The 22,583-nt window shown below is 38.5% G+C and overlaps 1 protein-coding gene across 1 annotated transcript in view; it reads left to right on the forward strand.

Annotated features, from left to right (window-relative positions):
* The first annotated feature begins 223 nt into the window (after positions 1–223).
* ALG13 (ALG13 UDP-N-acetylglucosaminyltransferase subunit) overlaps positions 224–22,583 on the forward strand; it is a 61,263-nt gene continuing 38,903 nt past the window's right edge. The window contains 8 exon segments of the mRNA XM_047081848.1: positions 224–327; positions 1,369–1,531; positions 2,940–3,078; positions 16,924–16,948; positions 21,220–21,345; positions 21,347–21,379; positions 21,382–21,564; positions 22,125–22,208. Coding sequence (XP_046937804.1) covers positions 247–327; positions 1,369–1,531; positions 2,940–3,078; positions 16,924–16,948; positions 21,220–21,345; positions 21,347–21,379; positions 21,382–21,564; positions 22,125–22,208 — 834 coding nt within the window. The 5' untranslated portion in view covers positions 224–246.

The following is a 22,583-nucleotide window of genomic DNA, read 5'->3' on the forward strand; positions in this document are numbered from 1 at the left end:
CCGCCCACCTTCCTATCGCGAGGGCCTGGTGACTTCACACACACCTTAAGTTTCTGGCGCGTAAGGCGTTCGTTACCCTTCGCCCCACCCCCGCCCGCCCGCCCGCCGGACCACACCCCCGGTTCCCACAGCCCTCTGGCGGCCAGGCCGACTTCCACCTCCCCCACCGAGCGCAGCCGCTGCGGCCCACGTGGCCTCCGCCACGTCACATCCGGCCCTTGCGATTCGGGCCTGGGAACCCGCGCGATGAAGTGCGTATTTGTTACTGTTGGGACCACGAGCTTTGACGACCTCATTGCGTGTGTCTCGGCGCACGACACTCTGCAAGTGAGTGGGGGAGGTGGGCGGGCCGGCGCGGCGCGGTTTCGCTTGCAGCTCGCCGCCCCTAGGCTTACCGCTAGCCTCGGTAACCTTGCCGGAACCGCAGCGCTGGGAAGGAACCCCCCCCCCCCCCTACGGCTCGACCTCAGGTGCCACCGCCCCTTTGCTGGCCCCGCCCCGCGCATGCCTGACCCCACCCCCGCGCACGCCTGGCCCCTCCTCCGGCTCCCCCTCTCCTCAGCGTCCTCCACCTCCTCTTTCTCCTTCCCCGCCGGCTTCTCGGCCGCTCCTCCCCGTTGGTTCTCCGGCTCCTCCTTTCCCTGGCTTTAGCCTGCCGACTCTCCGCCTCCGCCTCTCTTTCCTCCGGCTTCGCCCCTCCTTCCCGCTGCTCCGCCTCTCTGAGTTGGTGTTCTTGGGCTCGGACTAGCTAGCCTGCCGTTGCTTCTCTGGCCCACGCCGGGTCGCGTGGTCGGCACCGCGCGCCTCACGAGCGCTGCCGGGTCCGGTCCGGTCCGCCTCGATCCGGCTGGACCCCCTCGGCGCGCCGTTCCCGCCCTGCCCCCGCCGCTCTCGGGTGAGCCCGCGTCTTGCCTTCTCCGCGGGCTTCCTCGCGGCCGGCGTCCTCCGGCGGCGTTGCGGCGGCTCCCCCGGCCTGGGGGTTCGCGCAGCTTCGGCCGCGAGGCGGATCGCAGGCGTTTCTTTGCCTCCCCGCTAGTTCTGGACGCCTTTCTCGGGGTCTCTGTTTGCTCTTTTGCTCGTGGCGTGGCCGGTCCTCTCAGGGCTCGGTGAGCTGGGTCGCTTAGATTTTCCCCTATCGCTTAGATTTTCCCGCTAGGGCTTGTGAGGAACCTTCCCGGGGTCCGGTGAGGGGCGAAGCGTCGTTTTGGGAAAGCAAAACCGGCCGCGGGGTAGAATTATTTTGCGGTCCGCGCGTCCCGGTCTGAACACCGACTTTCAGGGGGTGGTGGTGTTTTTTTTTGTTTTTTTGTTTTTTTTCTCAAAATTAGCCTCTTTAAAAATCCCGCCTCCCCCCCCCCCTTTTTTCAGATAATCAAGAGCCTTGGCTACGACCGACTCGTTCTCCAGATAGGTAGAGGGAAGGTGGTACCCGAACCATGCCGTACTGAGTCCTTTGCTCTGGATGTTTACAGGTACAAGGATTCATTGAAAGAAGATCTTGAGAAAGCAGATCTTGTTATTAGTCACGCAGGTAAAGTACCTTAGAATCCCGCAATTTGGGTTTTGGTAGTGAGAACAGAGAGTTGACTTTTTGTGAGGTAAACCCAAATCACTGCAGTACCTCACTGTAGTCGTGGTGGGTAGATTATTTCTTCGAATGTACCTATTGACATTATCGGAAAGAATTTATTGCGTCCGGGTGATAGAAGGATAGGAAACGAATCCCGTAGCGCAACTTTACCGTAAGAAACCCTAAACACGAGCCAAATGATTTACCCCCAACGTCCTGTGTAACGAGCGAGCGGTCAAACTTGAGATCAGTATTTGGGCTTAGATCTGCAGGAATGTTCAGCCAGCTTATTGGTTGGCTTGGCCCTGGAGAAATTGGCTTTGAAAGATTTTTTTTTTTTTTTAACATTTTAAGTGTCAGCGTGAAACGAATGTAGTCGATCTTCTTTAACCCACATACTGTGTAAATCATGGCCTGCTCTTCAAAGGACCTGATCTAGTTAGACTACCGGTACCTTCAGAACCCGGCTTTTGGGGAGCATTGCAATTTCGATTGCAGGATAAGTGAGGAAGTTTTTTGGCTCTTAGGAGGCCTAATGTGAAGAGAGAAGACTTCTTAGAAACAGGCCTTACTAACATATGGGTGGTGTAGGATAATAGTAAACAGCTCTTGGTGCTGGTCTCTGTGCTTTGTGTATATAAGCTGTAGAATTCTCCCAAACATACAAACTAAGTACTATTCCCATTTTACAGATGAAGAAGTAGAGGCACAGAGATTAACTGTAATTTGTCTAGTCCATAAGTAAGTCTGGTGTTAGTCTAGTCTATCTTCTACCCTAAAGTAGTTACCCAGAAAAGTTTTGTCTAGCTAACAGTCTCTTCGCTCCCGTTGAAAACCTCTAAACTATTTTAGGTATCAGAGTGGAATTGACCCAAATATTGTACATATGCACATGTATGGAGATTTATTCTTGATGTGTCGGGGATGGTACCTCACAGGCAGTCTCCTAAGGGTGGTCAAAGTTTTTCTTTTTGGTGCCTTTCACTGTTGAAGACTTGCTTTTTCCACTTGTGTTTGAGTAGAAGTGAGTAGAAGTGTGGTACAGTTTCATGAACAGTGTGTTGAACCTGAATTTTACTTGGATTCGAGACATGCCCAGGACATACTAACAGAGGGCAAGTGGCAAAACGCTGAATCGTAGATCGTGATATTGTTGGCAGTGATAAAAGATGTATTTTTCAAGTCCAGGTTATAACATACTACAAAAGCAACTGATAATTACATTTTTGTTATTTTGAGCATGTGATTGAACGGCGTGGTTTGTAGTTCTGCCAGCTAAGTTTTCATCTTCAGTTCTAACTAACGCTTGGTGTGGAGCACCTTAACTTTTTTTTTAAAAAAAACTAACAATTTTGATTAATTTTTGTAGGTGCAGGAAGCTGTTTGGAGACTCTGGAAAACAGAAAGCCCCTTGTGGTGGTTATAAACGAAAAGTTGATGAACAATCATCAGCTGGAATTGGCAAAGCAGCTACACAAAGACGGGCATCTCTTCTACTGTACTTGCAGGTATACCAAGAGACTGATAATTTGACCTCTTGCCTTAAATCCTCCCCTACTACTCTTACCCACCTACCTAACCTGTCTTTTCAACCTCTTACCTTTTCCCACTTACCAAGCATGCTTTGATTTCTCTCACCTGTAAAACCCTTATTTGTCTTCCACTGTGAGCGTGATCTCTGTGTTCTATTTCTTTCCATATCTGTGCCTGTTCCATTGCATGTGAATGTGTGTGTGTGCATGTATGTAAGTTCATCTGGGTGCACAAGTCTCTGGGAATATAATTTTTGAGTTCGTTAGATTTTCATCATTCAAGGAAGGCGTTTGCATATTTTATAATTAAGGTTTTGCTTTTAGTAAATCCACTGGAATCCCTAAGTGAAATTGATTCATCCGTTAATAAAATTATACCTAATATGTCACAGGCATTACTTTTAAGTGCTGTGGATACAGTGGTAAACGGGAGATGAAGCCCCTGCTCTCATGGTACTTATGTTCTAGTACTGGGAGATAGTAAACAGTTCATAAATAAGTGATCAAGATAATTTCACATGGTGAAATGTGTTATGAAGAGAATTAGGCAAGCTGATACGATAACTGGAGTGAAGATTAATTAGAATAGTCAGGGAAGGCATGGATGGGTATCTGACATTTGAGCCAAGACCTGAATAACAAGAGGTAGTACGAAGCTCTAGAGGAAGAAAGAACAGCAGCAATTCCAAAGGCCCTAAGTTAGGAATAAGCAGGGCGTTTTGTTGTGTTTTAGGAATGGAGGGGAAGGTTGTTAAGTGTAGCAGGAGTATGGTGAGCAAGGAAGAAGATAGTATGAGACTGGGTGGGGAGAGCTCATGTAAGAGTACTGATTTTATTCTATGTGTAGTGAGAAGCCATTGAGGTATTTTAAGCCAGAGGAATTACTATGGTAAGGAGTATTATTTTCTAGAAGTATATTAAAATTCAACAAGAAATGATCAACATCACAGTAGAAGGACGAAGAAAATTGCTGATTTGTTTTCTAGTAATTCTTCTTGAGACACTAGAAGCTTGCCAAAGGGTCAGGTCAGTAATACCCAATTATTTGACTTTAAAAGCTATTCTAATTTGAAGTTTTTTGATGTTTTGAGAAGTAAAGACTTTATAGAAGTATTACAAAATAATGTATTTTTTATGTTATAATAAGTTGAAGTTTAAAGTGAAAAACCTTAGAAGAAACTGGCTAGAACGTAAGCATTTCTTTTGACTTCACTGCGTCTGTCTTTTACGCACTCAGTAAATTCTTGTTCATTAAATATTTATTGAGCACCTACTATGTTCCAGGCATTATTCTAGGTACTTGGCATACACTGGTGAACAAAACAGATGATACTTGTTCTCACTGAAAGGAGACAGTTTCATTGATTGTTTCAGGAATAGTTATTGGTGTCCTAATCCATACATGATGGAGGAGAGGGAACATCAGGGTGGCTGTGTAACCTAGAAGTCATTATTAAAAGTATTCAGAGTTGGGAGAAGCTAGATAATAAAAATCATGTAGGTTTCAGATAATGGGCATGGCTTTCCTTGGGTAGTTGAGATTGTTAGGGGTTGACCTCATTTTTTTAGAGAATAAATTCTTCCTAACTGGTTTATGCAAGTCAATTTTTCCAAACACTTTTGATAAGTATTTTTATTCTAGATGTTAAATCAGCTTTGATTTTTTTAAAAAAAATTTTTAATGTTTGTTTATTTTTGAGAGCGGGAGGGGGGTTGGGCAGAGAGAGAGGGAGACACAGAATCCAAAGCAGGCTCCAGGCTCCGAGCTGTCAGCACAGAGCCTGATGCGGTGCTCGAACTCACAAACTGCAATATCATGACCTGAGCCAAAGTTGGATGCTTAACCGACTGAGCCACCTAGGCGCCCCAAATCAGCTTTGATTTTTATGTCCATACATTTATATATTTTTTTAGTTTTTAAATCTTATTTTTGAGAGAGACAGACAGAGCATGAGTAGGGGAGGGGCAGAGAGAGAGGGAGACAGAATCTCAAGCAGGCTCCAGGCTCTGGGCCGACAGCATAGAGCCTTATGTGGGGCTCGAACTGACGGACAGTGAGATCATGACCTGAGCCGAAGTCGGAGGCTTAAAACCGATTGAGCCACCGAGGCGTCCCTGATTTTTATGTCTGTACATTTAAAAGGAGAAAGCATTGATTTCAGAAACCTATCTGTATTCCTTAAGCTGAAAAGAAAGCTGTACAGGTCTCCAATTTGGTAATTTCTTACAGTTTTATAAGTCTTTTTTCTATATTTCCAGGAAGTCACAGACATGAATACTGTAAAAATCAATAATTGGTTGTATTTTCATTTTAGGTGTATTATTTAGTTCCCTGAATCTAGGCTGGGTGGTTGTATGTCTGTTCTAATTTAAGTGGCTGCTTTAATTAAGTTTCTGAAGTAGTACTTTTATGTCATGGTTTGGAATCTATTTCCAACATGCATGGTGATTGTACATTGCTTGATTATATATGGATTTATGATAGTAAATTACTGGAAAAAAATTTTATTTTGCAATCTTCATGCATGGTTTAGTAGTCTCCCCAGCTTATTCTTGTCTGGCAGCTGTTACTTTTTTTTCCGTTTATTCTGTTTTCATAAATTAATTTTGCTTCAGTTTATATCTGGCCAGTCCTGAGAATTATTCAAAAGCCATGTGACCACATCTTTTATGAAATAACATTTTTGTAATATTTCAGTTGACATGAGAAACATATCTGTTGAATTGGTATTGACAGGTAGCGTAGTGTTCCTGATATTGCTTTTATCTTTGCGTGTAGAGTTGACCCTTGAACAACACAGCTTTGAACGACATGGGTCCACTTAATACGTGGATTTTTTGCAGTCAGAACTGTAAATGCATTTTCTCTTCCTTACGATTGTCATAATAACATTTGCTCTGGTTTATGTAATTGTTAATACAGAATGTAATATGTACAAAATGTGTTAATTGACTGTGTTACCACTAAGGCTTCTGCTCAACAGTAGGCTATTAGTAGTGAAGGTTTGGGGGAGTCTCAAGTTGTACATGGATTTTGAACGGTGCAGGAGGTGGGTTTCTTCCTCTAACTCCATGTTGTTCAAGGGTCCACTAGATACCTATAGGAAAATTTTACATTAAAATTCACATACACAGTTTGAGAAGCATCACAGTATTCTTGGAAGTTAGAATCAGTCATCAAGTGGGCAGCAGATGAATTATGGCATTTTCTCCCTTGTTACCTAATATTTTTCTTCTTTTGTTTTAGCACGCTTCCTGGGCTGTTACAGTCAATGGACTTATCAACACTGAAATGTTTTCCTCCTGGCCAGCCAGAAAAATTTTCTGCATTTTTGGATAAAGTTGTTGGATTACAAAAATAAACACTAAACTCTGAACACTTTAAAAACACCCCCCAAATTCAACCTATGGAATGTGGTTAAATCAAATTAAATATAAATTTGCAGAATAATATAAATTAATAAACTTCTACATCTATAGAATGTATAGAAAATTTTATGGTGTGAATGTTAGCATTTGGGTCCAAATCCTCATCGCAATTTAGTAAATTCAGTAGATTTTTACTTAATCTTTTTATTTTAGTAAAGTATTTAGTGAGCATTTACAGGTTTTATCTTAAAATTCCCAGTTGATTTAGAATCATGAAAAAAATGAGTTAAATCTGAAAACTTTGACAAGAACTTCAAACGTAGTTATTGGTTTGGTGGTCCTAGAATAAAAAATGAAGCAGTAACCAATTTGTAAAGACATTTGAGAGTTAGCGTCTTTACCTTTATAATTTAAGGAAGAAAACTTTAAAAAAAAAGAAAAACAAAAATGAGTTCTCTTCTGTGAAATATACAGTTTAATAATTATCTTAAAAAGGTGATCAAGATTAAATATCAAGTCAGTTGATCTATGGTACTTGGAGAAACTACTTTCAGTGGAGTGGATATAGTCCCTTCTAAAATCTAAATAGGAAATGACAAAATAACCTTGTTCAGTATCAAAGCTTTATTGGTTTGAAAAGAGTAAATCAAAGGACTTAGGCCAATAGGACTTGCTGTTATTTTCTAAGGGCCCTTCTCACAGTGGTATTGAAGCATTTATTGTAACAACATAGAGCAATTTATAACTCAGTGTACTTATAAGTTTTACAAGCGAATATATGATCTGATGTACATAATGGGCTAAATACATGGCTTTTAGGTTCATGTAGCTCAGGATCGATACATTATGAAATTCTGATGGGAGTAAGTAGTCTTGAGTCCTGTAAAATAAACTGGATTATCTGTAAGTGTTCATAGTTTTCTGGGAGAAGTTTTAGATCTACTTCATAAAAACAGCATATGCTATAAAGACATACTTTCTATAACGTTATTACAATATATTGACTGTTCTAAACATTTTACTTGGGATGCTCTACTTAATGTTTTTGTAGATTTATTTTCCTGATTGTTTTACTTAGGCTAATATTAAAATAAATTCTTACTAATAGTAGAAGGTGGTGGCTGAGAAATACTCTGGGTAGCAGGAGGAAGCCAACTTGGATTAAAATTTTGCTGAGAATAATCTAAAAAGTGAGTAATCTACATCTGCATAGTTGAGAATTCACAGCACCATAATAGTTATATATTGATATACTGATATTACAGGAATAATAATTATATATTGATCTTATACTAATATCACAGGAGAGGCCCTTTTCAAATACACGGTGAGGATTTGACTTTTCTGGGCTCTTTTATAAATGTGCTTCTCTAATTTGAGAAAAATTATGGCTTAAAATGTATTTTGATCACTGAGTCTGGCTATTTTATGTCATGAACCATAGAGAATTCTAAACAAAGGGTCTACTCAAACATCAGACAACTGTAAAGTAATATGGCACTCCAAAGCCTCTGTTTTCTTTCCCACAAGAATATATAACTCAGATTCCATTATTTCATTTAGCAGAGGCTTAACCCTATGGTGTTATTTGTGTGTAGTGATCTCCCTTGACTGTATACCTTTGTGAAATTTAATATCCGTTGTTCGGCTTAAAAATCAAAAGGTATCTCAGTCATTTTGATTTGACAGGAATTCTTGAAGTCATCTAGTCCAATCCCATCATTTCTCAGATGAGGAAGGCCAGAGGTTACAACTTGTCTAAAATAACAGCCTTTGACAGAGCTGCCGCTAGAAGCAGCTCTTTGACTCCTGGTCTTGCGCTCTGCCATAAGAATATATGTTGTAAGCTGTTTGATTCTTTATAGTTGTTTGCCTAGTGTTTAGTTACTTTAATCCCTTCCAAGGAGAGTTTTGTTCATTTATTAGAAGTTTATTTTAGTAGGAATTTCACACTTAATTGCGTTTCTCTTTGGGGTATAATCTTACCTTGGACTTAGAAAACTGATTTCTGAGTTTGGAATGTAGCAAACTACCATGGGTAGGATTGATACCAGATTGAATGAAGACTTTAAGACAAAGAATTGTAGGTTCTTGGAGTTGGAATAGAATATTAAGCATACGTACTACAAACTTTTTATAGATGAGGGAAGAGGCTTCAGATAAATTAATTGCCCGTTTACCTATTATTGGTCCTTATGAAAAAATTAATGGTAATCAAGATTCTATTTGGAATGTTTGCTTTGAAATTCGTTTCGTTTCATTACCTGGCGGGCTTCAGGTTCTTGAAATCAGTGGAAAATTGGAATGTCGTTTTATATTTAATAGTTTTCTGTTAATGGTATTTAGATTTCTAGAGTAACAGTTTTCCGTTAGAGGTATTTAGATTTCTAGGGATGGGGAAGCAAAAGAAAGTTCAGTATTTTGAGAAACTCGTATCATGGATAGGTTCAGAAGTAGACAAGTAATGGTAGAAAGTTGCTGTTGTTAGATGAAAAGTGATGTGACGTTATAGGACGACCCTGGGAAGTAAGGAGTATTGATGGCTGCTTATTATGATTTGGGAGGAAAGACAGCTGGAAGGATTTGGTGGTGGGTAAGACAGCACAACTGATGGACTTGATCTGAGATTCTGGAACATTTAAAGGTATAGTTGACTCTAGAACAATGTGGGCATTAGTGCAAGACCCTTTGTGCAGTTGGAAATTTACATGTAAATAATTTTGAGTCCCAAAAGACTTGACTAATAGCCTACTGTTGACTGGATGCCTTACTGATAACATAAATCGATTAACCCATGTTTTGTACATTATGTGTATTACGTACTATATTATTAACGTGAAGTAAGCTAGAGATAAAATGTAAAGAAAATTAAGGAAACTACATTTACCATACTGTACTGTATTGGAGAAATCTGAGTATAGGTAGACCTGCACAGTTCAAATCCATGTTGTTCCAGGGTCAGCTAGTCATTATCTGAAAATACTGTCAAGTGTGTGATTTTAGACACTTTGGAACACTACTTTGCTTTCAAAGGTAAATCATGTAGATAAAAAGCATAGTATGAAAGTGTGTACCACCACTTTGATAGTTGGAGGAAGAGTTTTCCAAGACTAAAGAAAGTCAAGAATGACTTGTAGGTATTTTTCGTGGCCCTTTATGGTATAAGCACTAATCTCATTTGTTCAAAGTATAAAATTTTTGGAGATGACCCAAAATCTGCATACAGTCTTAAGAAATGAGATGTATGGGCAGGCCTTTTGAAACTGATTTGGCGGAAACATTTGGAATGGGTGGTCCAGATAGTTGTGTGGTAATCTGTTTTCTGCTGTATAATTAATATTATATTTTTGTGGGGGCGTGGGGAAAGAAATAATAATAGTTAACCCCTGTTGTGTTATTAGTATGTATCAGGTACTATTTTAAGCCGTTTACAGATACGAGGTCACTTAATCTTTACAATGACTCTCTGAAATAGTTATTCTCCCATTTTGGGAATGAGGAACTGAGCTCAGGATAACGCAGAAAGGAAGTTTTATGCCACTGAAGTGTCTGATGGACTGGGAATTTTAATTAGAATGGTGATTTCCATTGTATTTCCATCATTTATGGTGAGAGGGTAGAATATTTGAAGTCACAGGATTGTTCTAAGGAATTTTGATTGTATGATAACCACAGGTATATCACCTTTTTTAGTTTTTACATCATTATTTAAAAGCATACTGATGTGGAGAAATTCTCCCAGGTGATTGCAAGTTACTGGCTCTTTTGTTTTCTCTAAATATTTGTTTTAGGTTCTATTTTTGGTCCTTTTCTCTTTGTATGTTTTTGGTATTTTCATCACTCCCAGAGCTACTGTTGATGTTCCTATTTATATCCCCCCAACTCTGATTTGGGCTCCTGAATGGTACTTCCAGTTGCCTGTAGGTCTGTTAATTCTCTAAGCACAGTAAGCTTCATGTGTCCCAAACTAAAATTCTGTTCCTTTCATCCTTCTGAGATCCTTGCCCATATTGATGGTGTTACCATTTAGTACTCCAGGCTTATTATCTCCAACCCTTTATATCTGATTGATCACCAGGTTCTCTTACTTAGCTTTACTTCCTAAATAGCTCGAGCCCATTTATTTATTGGCTCATTTAGTATTTTAACATAAATGCATGATAAGAATCTACTTTTTGCACTTAAGATGTGACTCCTGCTCTGGAGGAACTCTTCAACAGTCTAGTTGAGGAGGAAGTGTCTTACTTATTCTCAAATCCTTGCCTGAAGCACAGGCTTTCCATGAATGATAAATGCACTTTCTCTCATGGTCTTGATTAGGAAACACTGTAATCTTGCACACATTCATTTCGTACAGTCTATCTAGGATGTCTGGTTCATAAGAAAGATGTGGTCATCACATTGTATGAAGTTTGTAGGATCAGATATTTACAGGAATGGCATCTAAAACAGTAGTGCTGATCTGTGTAATATTCTAATGGTATTTAAGGATCTGTCAAATAATGGTACCAATTGGGAATTTTTGGTAAAGGGTGATGTTAAAAATCAAGAGGTTTATTAAAAGAAGTAGCTATGGTGTGTTCCAGTAAAAGATTACTTTGAGATTTAGGACAACTACCAAACATTTAATTCCTTGTTAAATGGTTAACTCTTTACATGATTATTGTAGCACAGTCTTTATATTGAATAGTTCTTTAAATTCTCACAATTTTTGTAGGTGGCCAGACAGCAGGTGAGCAAACCTAGCTTGCTTCAAATAGAAATGAAGAATATATGCTTATTGACTTTGATCTTGAGTCTTGAAAAATATTTCTGGGTCTTTTAGACCATTAAATACCACCTATTTTGGTATTTCTCTCCTAGCTCTTTATTGTGTTTATGAATTTTTACTACATCCTAGCCAAAATTGTTTTGATTGACGTGATCATTTACAACTATTGCTTTTTTTTCTACTGACACTTATACACATCTTGCCATGAATTTCAGGGAGTTCTTACAGGTACCTTGAAGGTTCCAGGTTAAGAATCCCCAGACTGAGGCCAACTTCTGTATTTTCATTTGTTGTTCATTAGTGTTCTGGTGATAACTACCAGACTCCTTTTTAATGGAGCCCTCTGATTAAATACAGTAAGCTTAATAATTCCCAGTTTTATGACATATCAGTTATAAACTTATCAAGTTTAACACCTACCAAACACATTTCGAAACTACTTTTAATATTCTGTTAACTCTGTACATAACCCATAATGTCTTGTGTAGCACTGTTTCTAATTGGTAAAAGGAACTAAATGGATTTTTTCATTTGTAGTAATTATTTTAGGATCTGCTAGATTAGGCTATTTGGTGAAACAATACAGTATTATTGTACCTTATTTACTGTTACGTGTGCTTTTAACATTTGTTTGTTCAACTCTGGTAGTCACTGTTGGAATGATGTGTGTGTGAGACCCTATACTGCATCATTTTACTGTTCATTTCTCCTTCTTACAGAACCTATTGGTTGTTTCTCTATTTCCAGTGTGAAGTGGGTGGATAATACACTCCCCAAATTTAGGAGTGAAAAACATTCTTAAGTCCTGGGCCTAAGTAATTTTCTGGATTTCAGTTTTCCCATTTGTGAATTCGTAAAACTAACTTCCTTCATAGGTGATTTATAAGACCTGAAACCAATTGTGTGCATGTTTGAAAATAAAAAATGTCATTGAAATAATACATTTTCTCGGTTAGAGTTTTTGTTTTAAGAAGTAGGAATGGACTTAGATTTCCTTGAAATTCACAGTATATACTCGTAAGTGATACAGAAAGCAAAGTCCTCACTGAATTTCATCTTTGGATTCTGGTCAGTCTCTAGATGGAGTTCTAGTTAGAGAATAAAAGATTATTTAGAGATTTAAGTAAGTGCATCAAAACAAGTGTGTTCTGGTCTTTATTCTCCATGTTGGTAGACTGTTAAGACACTGTAAGGAACTTAAAGTCAAAAAACAACCCTTAGTATTTCTGTGCCAGTATAACACATTTTTTAAGCAAAGTATTACTTTCCTTTTTTTTCTAATCCGTTATTAGAGTGCTTTAGATGCAAGTGGGGAAGAAACAGAAAAAGCAAGTGGCTCTCGGTAATGTTTCTTCTGTTTCGCATACCTGAACAAGGATCACTGCTCTGGGAAATCAATTCTTTATGGTCTCTTTTCTTAATGTTTGAAGAAGAGGTTGAGTAAGGTCATGTGGCCACATTTTGTTTTGGAACCATTGTGTTTCCTCCTAAATCCTGCTTTGCTAATTTTGTTTAAATGTCCACTATGGAAAGAAGTGACAGGTTCTAGTTTCAGGCTGCTGTTAAAAATGCTTACCGTTAATATTTTTCAGTAATGAAAAACCTCAGAGGTTCTGTAGAGTTGAGCTATTTCCCTTAATTGGCCCTGTGTTATCGTGGTACTAAAAATGTGAAATGATTTAGTACTAAGTGTTTTTTTTAATACTTATTGCCTCTCAGCAGCTTCTTTCCCAAGTTACATACATGTGATTGTCATTTTTATTTTTTCCAGTTTTAGATAATTGACAGAACATCGTAGAGGTTTAAGGTGTACAACATAATGATTGAATACATGCATATATTGCAAAATGATTACCACAGTAAGTTTAGCTAAAGCCATCATCACGTATAGTTATAAATTTTGTTGCCTTTAAAAATCTAGGTCAGTTTATTTCATTTGGTGAGGTAAGATTTATTCATTTTTATGTGGGCCAACCACATAATTTGCCAGGATAATAGGTTAATCCCTGTATAGGCTGTTTTTATGGTTAATGTTGATCACAAAGTTGACCATTTAAAGGGAGGGCAAATCTGTTATCCACCATTGAGTCACCTATAGCCAACAGTTTCTTAGACCTGAAAAAGAGCTTAGACATCACGCAGCCCATCTTCATTTTATAGATGAGGAAACTGACTCAGAAAGTGGCATAACCAAGTTCATAATACTCCGTTCATGGAACCATGTTGCCTCTCAGTAACTAAAACAAACTCTGAAGCATCATGACATACATACATTCACAAGCGAACCATGTATGTCACAGATAACGTATTCTTTAAAAATTTTTCAGGCATGTACCTCATTTAACTGGTTGAAACAGGAAAGGAGTGTTACCTTAGAACTGAAACTACTAGTATTTGTATGTTTTACTACAAAGAATTTCCTTATTTGATCAGTGAAGAAACAGTTCTAGCACTTATAAGTCACATTTTCAAGTTAAATTACAATATAAAAAGCAGTAATTATAAAGTTAAAGCACATCAGTTTCTTGACAAGTCAAGTAATGTTAATTATTACAAGTTATTTTGATTTGCTTCAATTTATTTTAATCTGTAACCAGAGTATATAGTACCTAATAGTTTTCAAGGCAATTATTTTTTGTTCCATTATTTTCAGAATTGAAAGAAACTTCATCAGTGTTGGGGAAAGCACCTCTGGGGAGTTATATTTGAACTTTGGCTTGATTTCCAGTAGAATCTAGGTGAAACTGTTCTGTTTCTTCTGTTTTGTTTTGTTTTGTTTTTTTTTTTTGACCAAAGAATTTCTTAGTGAATTGTTTTGTCAGGTTGCAGCTGACAGCATTCAGTACTTAAGTACTTTGTGCTAAGCACTGAACATTCAGTATCTTTTTAAATTTTTTTAAAATGTTTGTTTATTCTTGAGAGAAAGAGCACAAGTGGGGGAGGGCAGAGAGCGAGAAAGACACAGAATCTGAAGTAGGCTTCAGGCTCTGAACTGTCAGCACAGAGCCTGAGGTGGGGCTCAGACTCACAAACCTTGAGATCATGACCTCAGCTGAAGTAGGCGTTTAACTGATTGAGCTACCCAAGCACCCCTGAACATTCAGTATCTTCTGTGGTTATTACAGGAACCTTAGGTTTAGATCACAAATTTGTACAGCAACATTTTTCAATCTCTGCAACAATTTAATAGCAGTAGTTATTGTGCATTAAAAACTGTTGGCAACTTGAATGGTAAAGTTCCCTGCCATTCACTTTGGATCTGGCTTTTCCCAAATCTTTGGGAAGATTTTTGGAGAATCTTTGTACTTCTACAAAGTACTTTTCCCTATGGAAAAGGCCAGGTCAAAATTAAGCAGATGATTTTAGCATTCCTTAGAGCCTTTGATACTGCTAATGGGCATTGTGAACCTCAAAGATTGGATTATAGTGTGCAGGGTTTCCAGAAATATTCACCTTGAAATTCTTTAGGAACGCTTATTAATAACTTGTGAAACAACATTGAGAGCACCAAAGTGTGGTCCTGGACCAGCAGCATCGGCTTCACCGGAGAACTTGTTAGAAATGCACATTCTTGGGACCCACCCCAGACCTGCTGAGTCAGAACTCTAGGCATGGGGTAATCTAGTTTATGGAGCCCTTGACTTGAAAACTACTGTTCTAGAGGTTTACAGGATTGGAGTAGTTTGCTGTAGAAGAATACTAAGCCAGGGTGCTGCCTGGGTAGCTCAGTTGGTGGAGTGTCTGACTCTGGATCACAGCTAGGTGTTGGTCCTCAGGGTCTGGAGTTCAAGCCCCAAGTTGGGCTCTGCATGGGGTGTGGAGCCTACTTAAAATAGCAAGCCCCCCCCCCAAAATAGTAAGCCACTTGAGATTTCAAGTGCAATAGATACTTTGAAAGGGCAGTATTAAATAATATCAAGCGGCTGTTATATACAAGATGGAGTCTACTATTGTCCCACAGGTCTTTTTAAAAAACTTCTGTTGTACTGATTTGGGGAATGTAACCTGTACTTAACCACCTCAGAGCCTTTGTTCATTTTTTCTTTTTTTGATATTCGATTCCTCTTTATAGTTGTGTAACAATCAGTGCATAATTCTAGTCCTAGTATTGTTAATGACAGGATGTGAAAACCTGGAGGTTTTAGAATTATTTGAAACGTGCTGCTTCTGCAAAATAAGGGGTCCCTTGTAGCTATAAAATTCTATTTCCCATTTACTTTCCCAGTTTATTATGCTATTGTTTCTTGCTCATTTACCAAATATTTTAAAAGTTTTTTATTTAAGGTAATAAATGTAAGTAGTATAAAAGATTAACTAGTTCCACAAGGTGTATAATAAACAGCAGTTCTGCGGTCCACTTCTCCCCATCTCTGACTCTGCTTTCAGTAGTTGACCATATTGCATGATTTTATGTTTTATAAGTGAATATGTTCAAACTTGTTTTCATTTGTTAAATATCACCTATAGACTTGCTAACGTGGAGGAGGAGGATTTCTCTTCCTCTTTTCTTCCATAGTAGGAAGTCTGTAGATGATACTTAAATTTAAAAAAAATTTAGTTTTCTTAGTTCTTGTGAGATCTCTTTGCAGTGTTGACAGGATTACTTAAGTACAGTATTCACATCCGAGTCCTGTAGTCCACATTCATTGATTACATTCCCTTTTCTATAAAACTAACCTCAGTTTTAGTATTTTCATTTGCTTATTTTTCCGTTTTTTCCATAAAAATATTCCCACACTCTCCAGAGGTTATATATCTTTTATCCATAACTTTCATTATTTATTTCTGAAATGTCTGCTGGAGTTCTTTTTTTCTTGTGTGTGTGTGTGTGTGTGTGTGTGTGTTCGTGTGTGTGTGTTCTGGAGTTCTGTGTCCTTTTATGTGAACTGGTTATTCTCTAGTCCTGCTGAATGTGTGTGTCCTCCTGGGATTTCCCTTTCACCCTTATCTTAGAAATCATTTTGCTTCTCTCTTGCAATGAATCTTCTGTTTCTAGGACTCTGCCCCCATCTCCCATTTTGTGGTTTAACTTCTTTATTTTGGTTTCAAATATGCTCCATAACTTTGTAGAAAGGAGGTAAATTGTTTTAATCTTTCATGTTTGAAAATGCTTCTACTCTCCCATCTGATTGATAGCTTGGTATAGAGTTCAAGGTTGGAAATAATTTTCCCTCACATACTGAACCTCATTGTTTTCTAGCTTATAGTTATTCTATTGAGAAGTTTATTGCTACTCCTATGTGTGATCATTTGTATGTGACCTGTTTTTCCTCTTTATCCCCTGACTTCAGAAATGTCCTGTGCATTGCTGATCATCTTTTTTGCTTTTATTGTTCGAGCTACTTCATGGACTCTTTCATTCTAAATACAGGTACTCCTATCCTGCAGTGCTACAATTCTCCTTTCATCATTATCATCATCACCATCATTTCTTCCCCTTATACTTTTTATCTTTTGGGGGGGCCTCCTTTTGGTTAGATGTTGGCCATCCTATAGTGACCCTCTAATTTTCTTGGTTTTTGTCTTCATTCTCGTCCATTCTGTGAGCTCCTCAACTTAATTCTGTTTTTCTGCTTTTTATTTTTCAGTTGAAATACAGCAAAATTAGCATTTTTATTGTATAGTTGTATAAATTTTGACAAATGTGCAATTGTGTAACCACTACCACACTCAAGATCCAGAATACTAGGGTGCTTGGGTGGCTCAGTTGGTTAAGTGTCTTGACGTTGGCTCAGGTCATGATCCCACGGTTTGTTGAGTTTGAGCCCTGCCTTGGCCTGTCTACTGTCAGCACAGAGCCTATTTCAGATCCTCTGTCCCCCTCTCTCTCTGCCCCTTCCCTGCTCTAGCTCGCTCTCTCTCTCTCTCTCTCTCTGAAAAATGAGTAAACATTAAAAAATTTTAAAAAGGTATAGAATACTTACATCATCCCCATTTATCCCTTTCTGCCATCCCTTTGTAGTCAGCCTTTTCCTATAGCCGTAACTATTGCCAGCAACTGATCTGGTTTCCCTTTCAGTAGTTTGGTCTTTTCCATTATGTCATAAATGCATTCTTTTAGTATGTATGCATTTAATACTGAGAAGTATTCTGTTGTATGGATGTGCTAGTTTGCCCATTTACCAATTGAAGGATATTTGGATTGTTTCCAGTTTGGGGGGAATCATGATTATGAATAAAGCTGCTATAAACGTTTATATACAGGTTTTTTGTGAGCTGAAGTTTTCATTTCTCTTGGGTAGATAACTAGAAGTGGAATTGTTGGGTCATGTAGCAACTCTGTTTAACCTTCTAGAAACTGCTAAACCATTTTTTAGAGTGGTTGTACTATTTTATATCACACCAGCAACATATGAGAGTGCCAGTCGCTCTGCATCCTTGTCAACACTTGGTATTGTCAGTTTTTAAAAAATTTTAGTCATTTTAAGATGTATGTGATGGTATCTCATTTAAAGATCTACAAATGGCCAAGAGGCACATGAAAGATTTTCAGCATTGTTAGCCATCAGGGAAATGGAAAACAGAACCACAATGAGGTACCACTGACACCCACTAGGATGGCTATAGTAAAGAGATGGACTGTAATTATGGATAGGTTGTGGAAAAATGGGAGCCCTCATACACCATGAGAACGTAAAATGGTGCAGTTGCTGTGGAGGACAGCCTGACAGTTGTTCAAACGGTAAACATTGATCCAGCAAGCAACTCCATTCCTAGGTGTTACCCAAGAGGATAGAAACATGTGCAAACAAAAACTTGCACATGAATGTTTGACAGCATTAGTCATAAAAAGCTAGAGTGGGAACAACCCACATTAGTTCTAATGGATGAATGGATAAATAAAATACAGTATAGTTTAACTATAGGATTGAAATACTGATACATGCTACAACATGGGTGAACCTTTTATTTATTTTTTTTGGTGCATAAAAGGTTTTATTAAAGCATGGGGACAGGATCCATGGGCAGAAAGAGCTGCCCATGGGTGAACCTTTAAAACCTAAGTGAAAGAAGCCAGTTACACAGGACCATATATTGTATGATCCCATTTACGTAAAATGTCTAGAATAGGTAAATATAGAGAGACAGAAAGTGGATTGGTGGTTACCTGGAGTTTGTGGGCATAGGGGGTTAGCAGTTGGTTGGTACGGGATGTGGTTACATTTGGGTGTAATGAGAATGTTCTAAAATGGTGCCGATGGATGCACAACTCTCAATGTACTAAAAATTATTGAAATTATACTTTGAATTACAGGGTATGTAAACTAAAAAGCTGTTAAAATGATCAGTTTTAAGTGTACAATTCACTAATTTTTAGTGAATATACAGGAATGTGCAGAAACAGATTTGGAACATTTTATCACATCAAAAAAGATCCTTTGTGCTTGTTTGCAGTCAATACCTATTCATATCCCAACCACAGGCAGCCCTGATCTGCTTTCTGTAGATGTGCTTGTTTGGTATATTTCATATAAGTATAATCCTATCTCTTTTCGAACCAACCCCCTTTTGCATCTAGCTTCTTTCACTTAGGTTTCAGTTTCTCCACATCCTTGCTGATACTTGGTCTGTGTATTTATTATAGCCATTCTCGTAGGTGTGAATTGATACCTCTTAATGGTTTTAATTTGTGTTTTCCTAATGACGAATGATGTTGAGCATCTTTTTAGCTTAGTAGCCATTCCTATATCTTTGGTAAAATGTGTAGTCAAATTACTTGGGCGTTTTTTTAAAAAATTTTTTCAACATACATTTTGAGAGAGCGTGGACAGGGACAGAGAGAGGGAGACACAGAATCCAAAGCATGCTACAGGCTCTGAGCTGTCAGCACAAGGCCTGACACGGGGTTTGAACCCACAGACATCAAGATCATGGCCTGAGCCCAAGTTGGACACTTAACCGACTGAGCCACTCAGGCACCCCAAATCATTTGGGCATTTTTTAGTTGTATCATCGTTTTCCTATTGTTGACTTGAGAATTTTTTTTATATTTTTGATACAAAGCTTCTTAGTCAGACATGTGATATATACTGATAAAATTTTCTTCCAGTCTATGGCTTGCCATTTTCATTTTCCTAACAGTGTCCTTTGTAGAGCACAAGTTTTTAATATTGATAAAGTCCAATTAATTTTTATTATATCTAAGAATTCATTGCCTAACTCAAGGTCTTGAAGATTTTCCCTTATGCTTTCTTCTGAAAGTTTTGAAATTTTGTTCTACATTTAGGCCTTTGGTCTATTTTAATTATAATTAAGTTATAGAAGATTAATTGTATAAAGATGAGGTATAAAGACCATTTTTTTCTATTTTATATATGGATGGGATTGTGCAGCACCATTTGAAAATAGTGTCTTTTTCTCTGTTGAACTGCTCTTGTACCTTTGTCAAAAATCCGTTAACCATATTTGTGTGGGTCTTTTCTGTGTGCCCTCTCTGTATGTTCCTCTCTTTTTTTCTTTTTTATTTCTGTATCCACCTTTTTCTTCTGTTTTCTTCCTCTGTTTCGTTTTGTTTCCTTGTCTCTAATTTTTATTTTATTTCCTGCTCTTCTATTGCTTTGCTGGTTCTCTTTTTCTTCTCCCAGTTTTCCCTTTGATTTCCTTCCTCAAAATGAAGTATGTGGATTTGTACTAATTGAAGTTTTATGTATTTATTTTTAGTGTAAATAGCGATAAATGTGAAGAATTTGTATTCTTTTCTACAGGTAAAAACTTCCCAAAATGAGTTAACTTTTTCATTTATAACTCTTAATTTTTCTCAATGAATTTGTGGCCTTAGAAAAAGATGGTGATCCCTCTGTCCAAACCATGTTTCATGGTTTTTCAAAAGGCTTAATTTCCCTAGTGTTATTGTTTCTTTAAAAAAGAAATTAAGGTAATTCAAATTGATATGCTAAAAGAAGTCAGGATTTTACTTGTTTTTTAACCATGCTTTTATTTCATTCTTAAATTAGAAGATTGATTATTGATGCTTTTCCTATAGGCACGGTGGTCATGATTACTCCTGGATCCACACATATAAGAAAAACAATTTTCAAAGCAGCTTAATTAAGGAATTTGATTTTGGCATTTAATAAAAAGGAGACACTTGACAGTGGAATCAAGTAATGCCAGTGATCAGTTCTGTTTTTGAACCTCACAAATACGGTCCTGTTTACATTGGTTTTCTTAGACTCTAGAGTAGTTTTCCTAGAAAAGTGCTCTAATACACTGAAATGTTGTTGGTAAGACATTCCTTTCATGCTGTTTAATTTAAACTTCCATTGTTTTCATTTTTTAAGAAACAATTTTTGCATCGTCTCTTTTTGTTAATGCTCTACAATAATTTGAGGACATTAGTCAAGAATTGTATCAGTGTTTCCTAGCATAGCTAATGGATTTAGTTTCTGTGATCCTAGCAGAGGGTTATTATTATATAGGAGAACCAAATGAGAAAATTACTTAACTCCCATACCGGAAGTATCCAGAAATCTGCTTTGGCATTTTACTTGCTTGAACTGTGATTTCTGCCCCTATAGATCAAGGGAGACCCTTGCCCCCCCCCCCCCACCAGCCTATGTAGTCTTTAAAGGTGTTCTTAATACAGAGCTTACTAGTTATTTAGGTTTAGAATATTTTTCTCTCATCTCCATGAAATTATGAGAGGAGCAGGGAACTTGGGCGAGAGACCTTAAAGCGATATAATGTGGGCCAGGCTGCATCGTACACACCTGAGCCTTGTTGCAGTCCCTTTGCAGCCTCGTGCCGCAGTTGCCCTGAGTTAAGCTGCAGACTTGACTTCCTTTTGGTCCCAAAGCTCAGCTGCTTGTGCATACTTCTCTCAACCTTGGGCTCGTTGCGTAAATCCCATCCTTCCCCAACAAGGTAGCTCCGCAGGTGCCTTCTCCCATGTCTTCTCAAGTCCAGTTCTCTATTCCTAGGAGCATCGGCTCTTCCTCTTCTTTTCACAGGGTCCCGACTTGTACCGGGCGAGCCAGCCCTTTGCTTCTCCTGCTCCTGAGAAGTGCCAGGATTCTACAGCGCTGACAACTGCCTTCTCATCCCTAGACTCTGGGCTGCTTTCCGGATACCTGCATAAGCAAGCCCTTGTCACTGCTACCCATTCCTACCTGCACCTTGCTTTTTCCTTCTTGCCGCATTTGTGTTCCTTTCTCCCCATCCTCACCCCCACCCCTGGCAAAATGCATAAAGGATGGAAAAAGTACTGCGGCCAGAAGTCTCTGAATGAGACATCAATGGATGAATATTTAGGCAGCTTAGGGCTGTTTCGAAAGCTGACTGCCAAGGATGCCTCTTGCCTCTTTCGGGCTATTTCGGAGCAGGTAAAAGGAAAATATGTATCTTCCCTATACTGAGTTTTCAGAGTTTGAAACATGGCACGGTACTGTAGCTAGAAGACCTGTAGCCCACCAAAAAAAAAAAAAAATCCCCTTTCTCTTCCTAGTAAAAACTTCCGGGTCTACCTGGCACTTACTAGCTTGGTGTAGGCCTTTGCTGATCAGTCCAAATATATTGCTGTGCCTTTGCTGTCTTTTCTGTTTTCTAAATGCCAGTTTGGAATGTAAGAGAAATAAGGATGGGATTACAGAAACTTTGAAATGAATCTTGATCCTTTATAAGCAGCCCTACTTTCTCTAAATTTTATGCCTAAGGAAACCTCATAGGCTGTGCCCATGAGTAGAAAAGGGGTGGGGGTGGTAAGACCAAACCATCTCTCCCCAATCTCATTAAGGGTGGCAAAAACATTTTAGTAAGGTCAGGACCTAATTTTCCCATGTCCTACATATGTTTTGAATAAGGTGGACTTAAGTGTCCAGTTCATCATTTTAATTTGATAGCTATTTCAAATGACTTGAGAGTGAGCTGGTCTTTCTCTTTTTAGTTGTTTTGCAGCCAGGTCCATCATTTGGAAATCAGGAAGGCTTGTGTCTCCTATATGAGAGAAAATCAACAAACTTTTGAGTCTGTAAGTAGAACACATAAGCAAGGTAGAGATGTCGGTAGAGTGTGTAGTAAATGGGAAATGAATTTTGAGCTGTGTACATGATGAAAATTATGTCATGCAATTTCCTCTCAATAGCAAATACTTAATTTTCAGCTGCCTTCCCTTTAGCATACCTCTAGACCTCCAGAATTAGACTATTTTGTACTCTAATTGAGAATTAAGACAGTTCGTCTGCATCCTTCCCACTACTTTCTGCTCCCCATAGACCTCCCCAAACCTCCCAAACCCTAAAACGTTACATTTTGACTAGTGTCCTGTATACTACATCCATACCACTGTTCCTCGAACAAGTAATCATAGTTCACAAAGAGTTTGGCTATGTTGATATTTTAATGT

Source organism: Lynx rufus, unplaced genomic scaffold (genome assembly GCF_022079265.1).
Source record: "Lynx rufus isolate CCGP_SWC_20201006 ecotype Redwood Valley unplaced genomic scaffold, mLynRuf1.p SCAF_19, whole genome shotgun sequence".
NCBI lineage: Eukaryota > Metazoa > Chordata > Mammalia > Carnivora > Felidae > Lynx > Lynx rufus.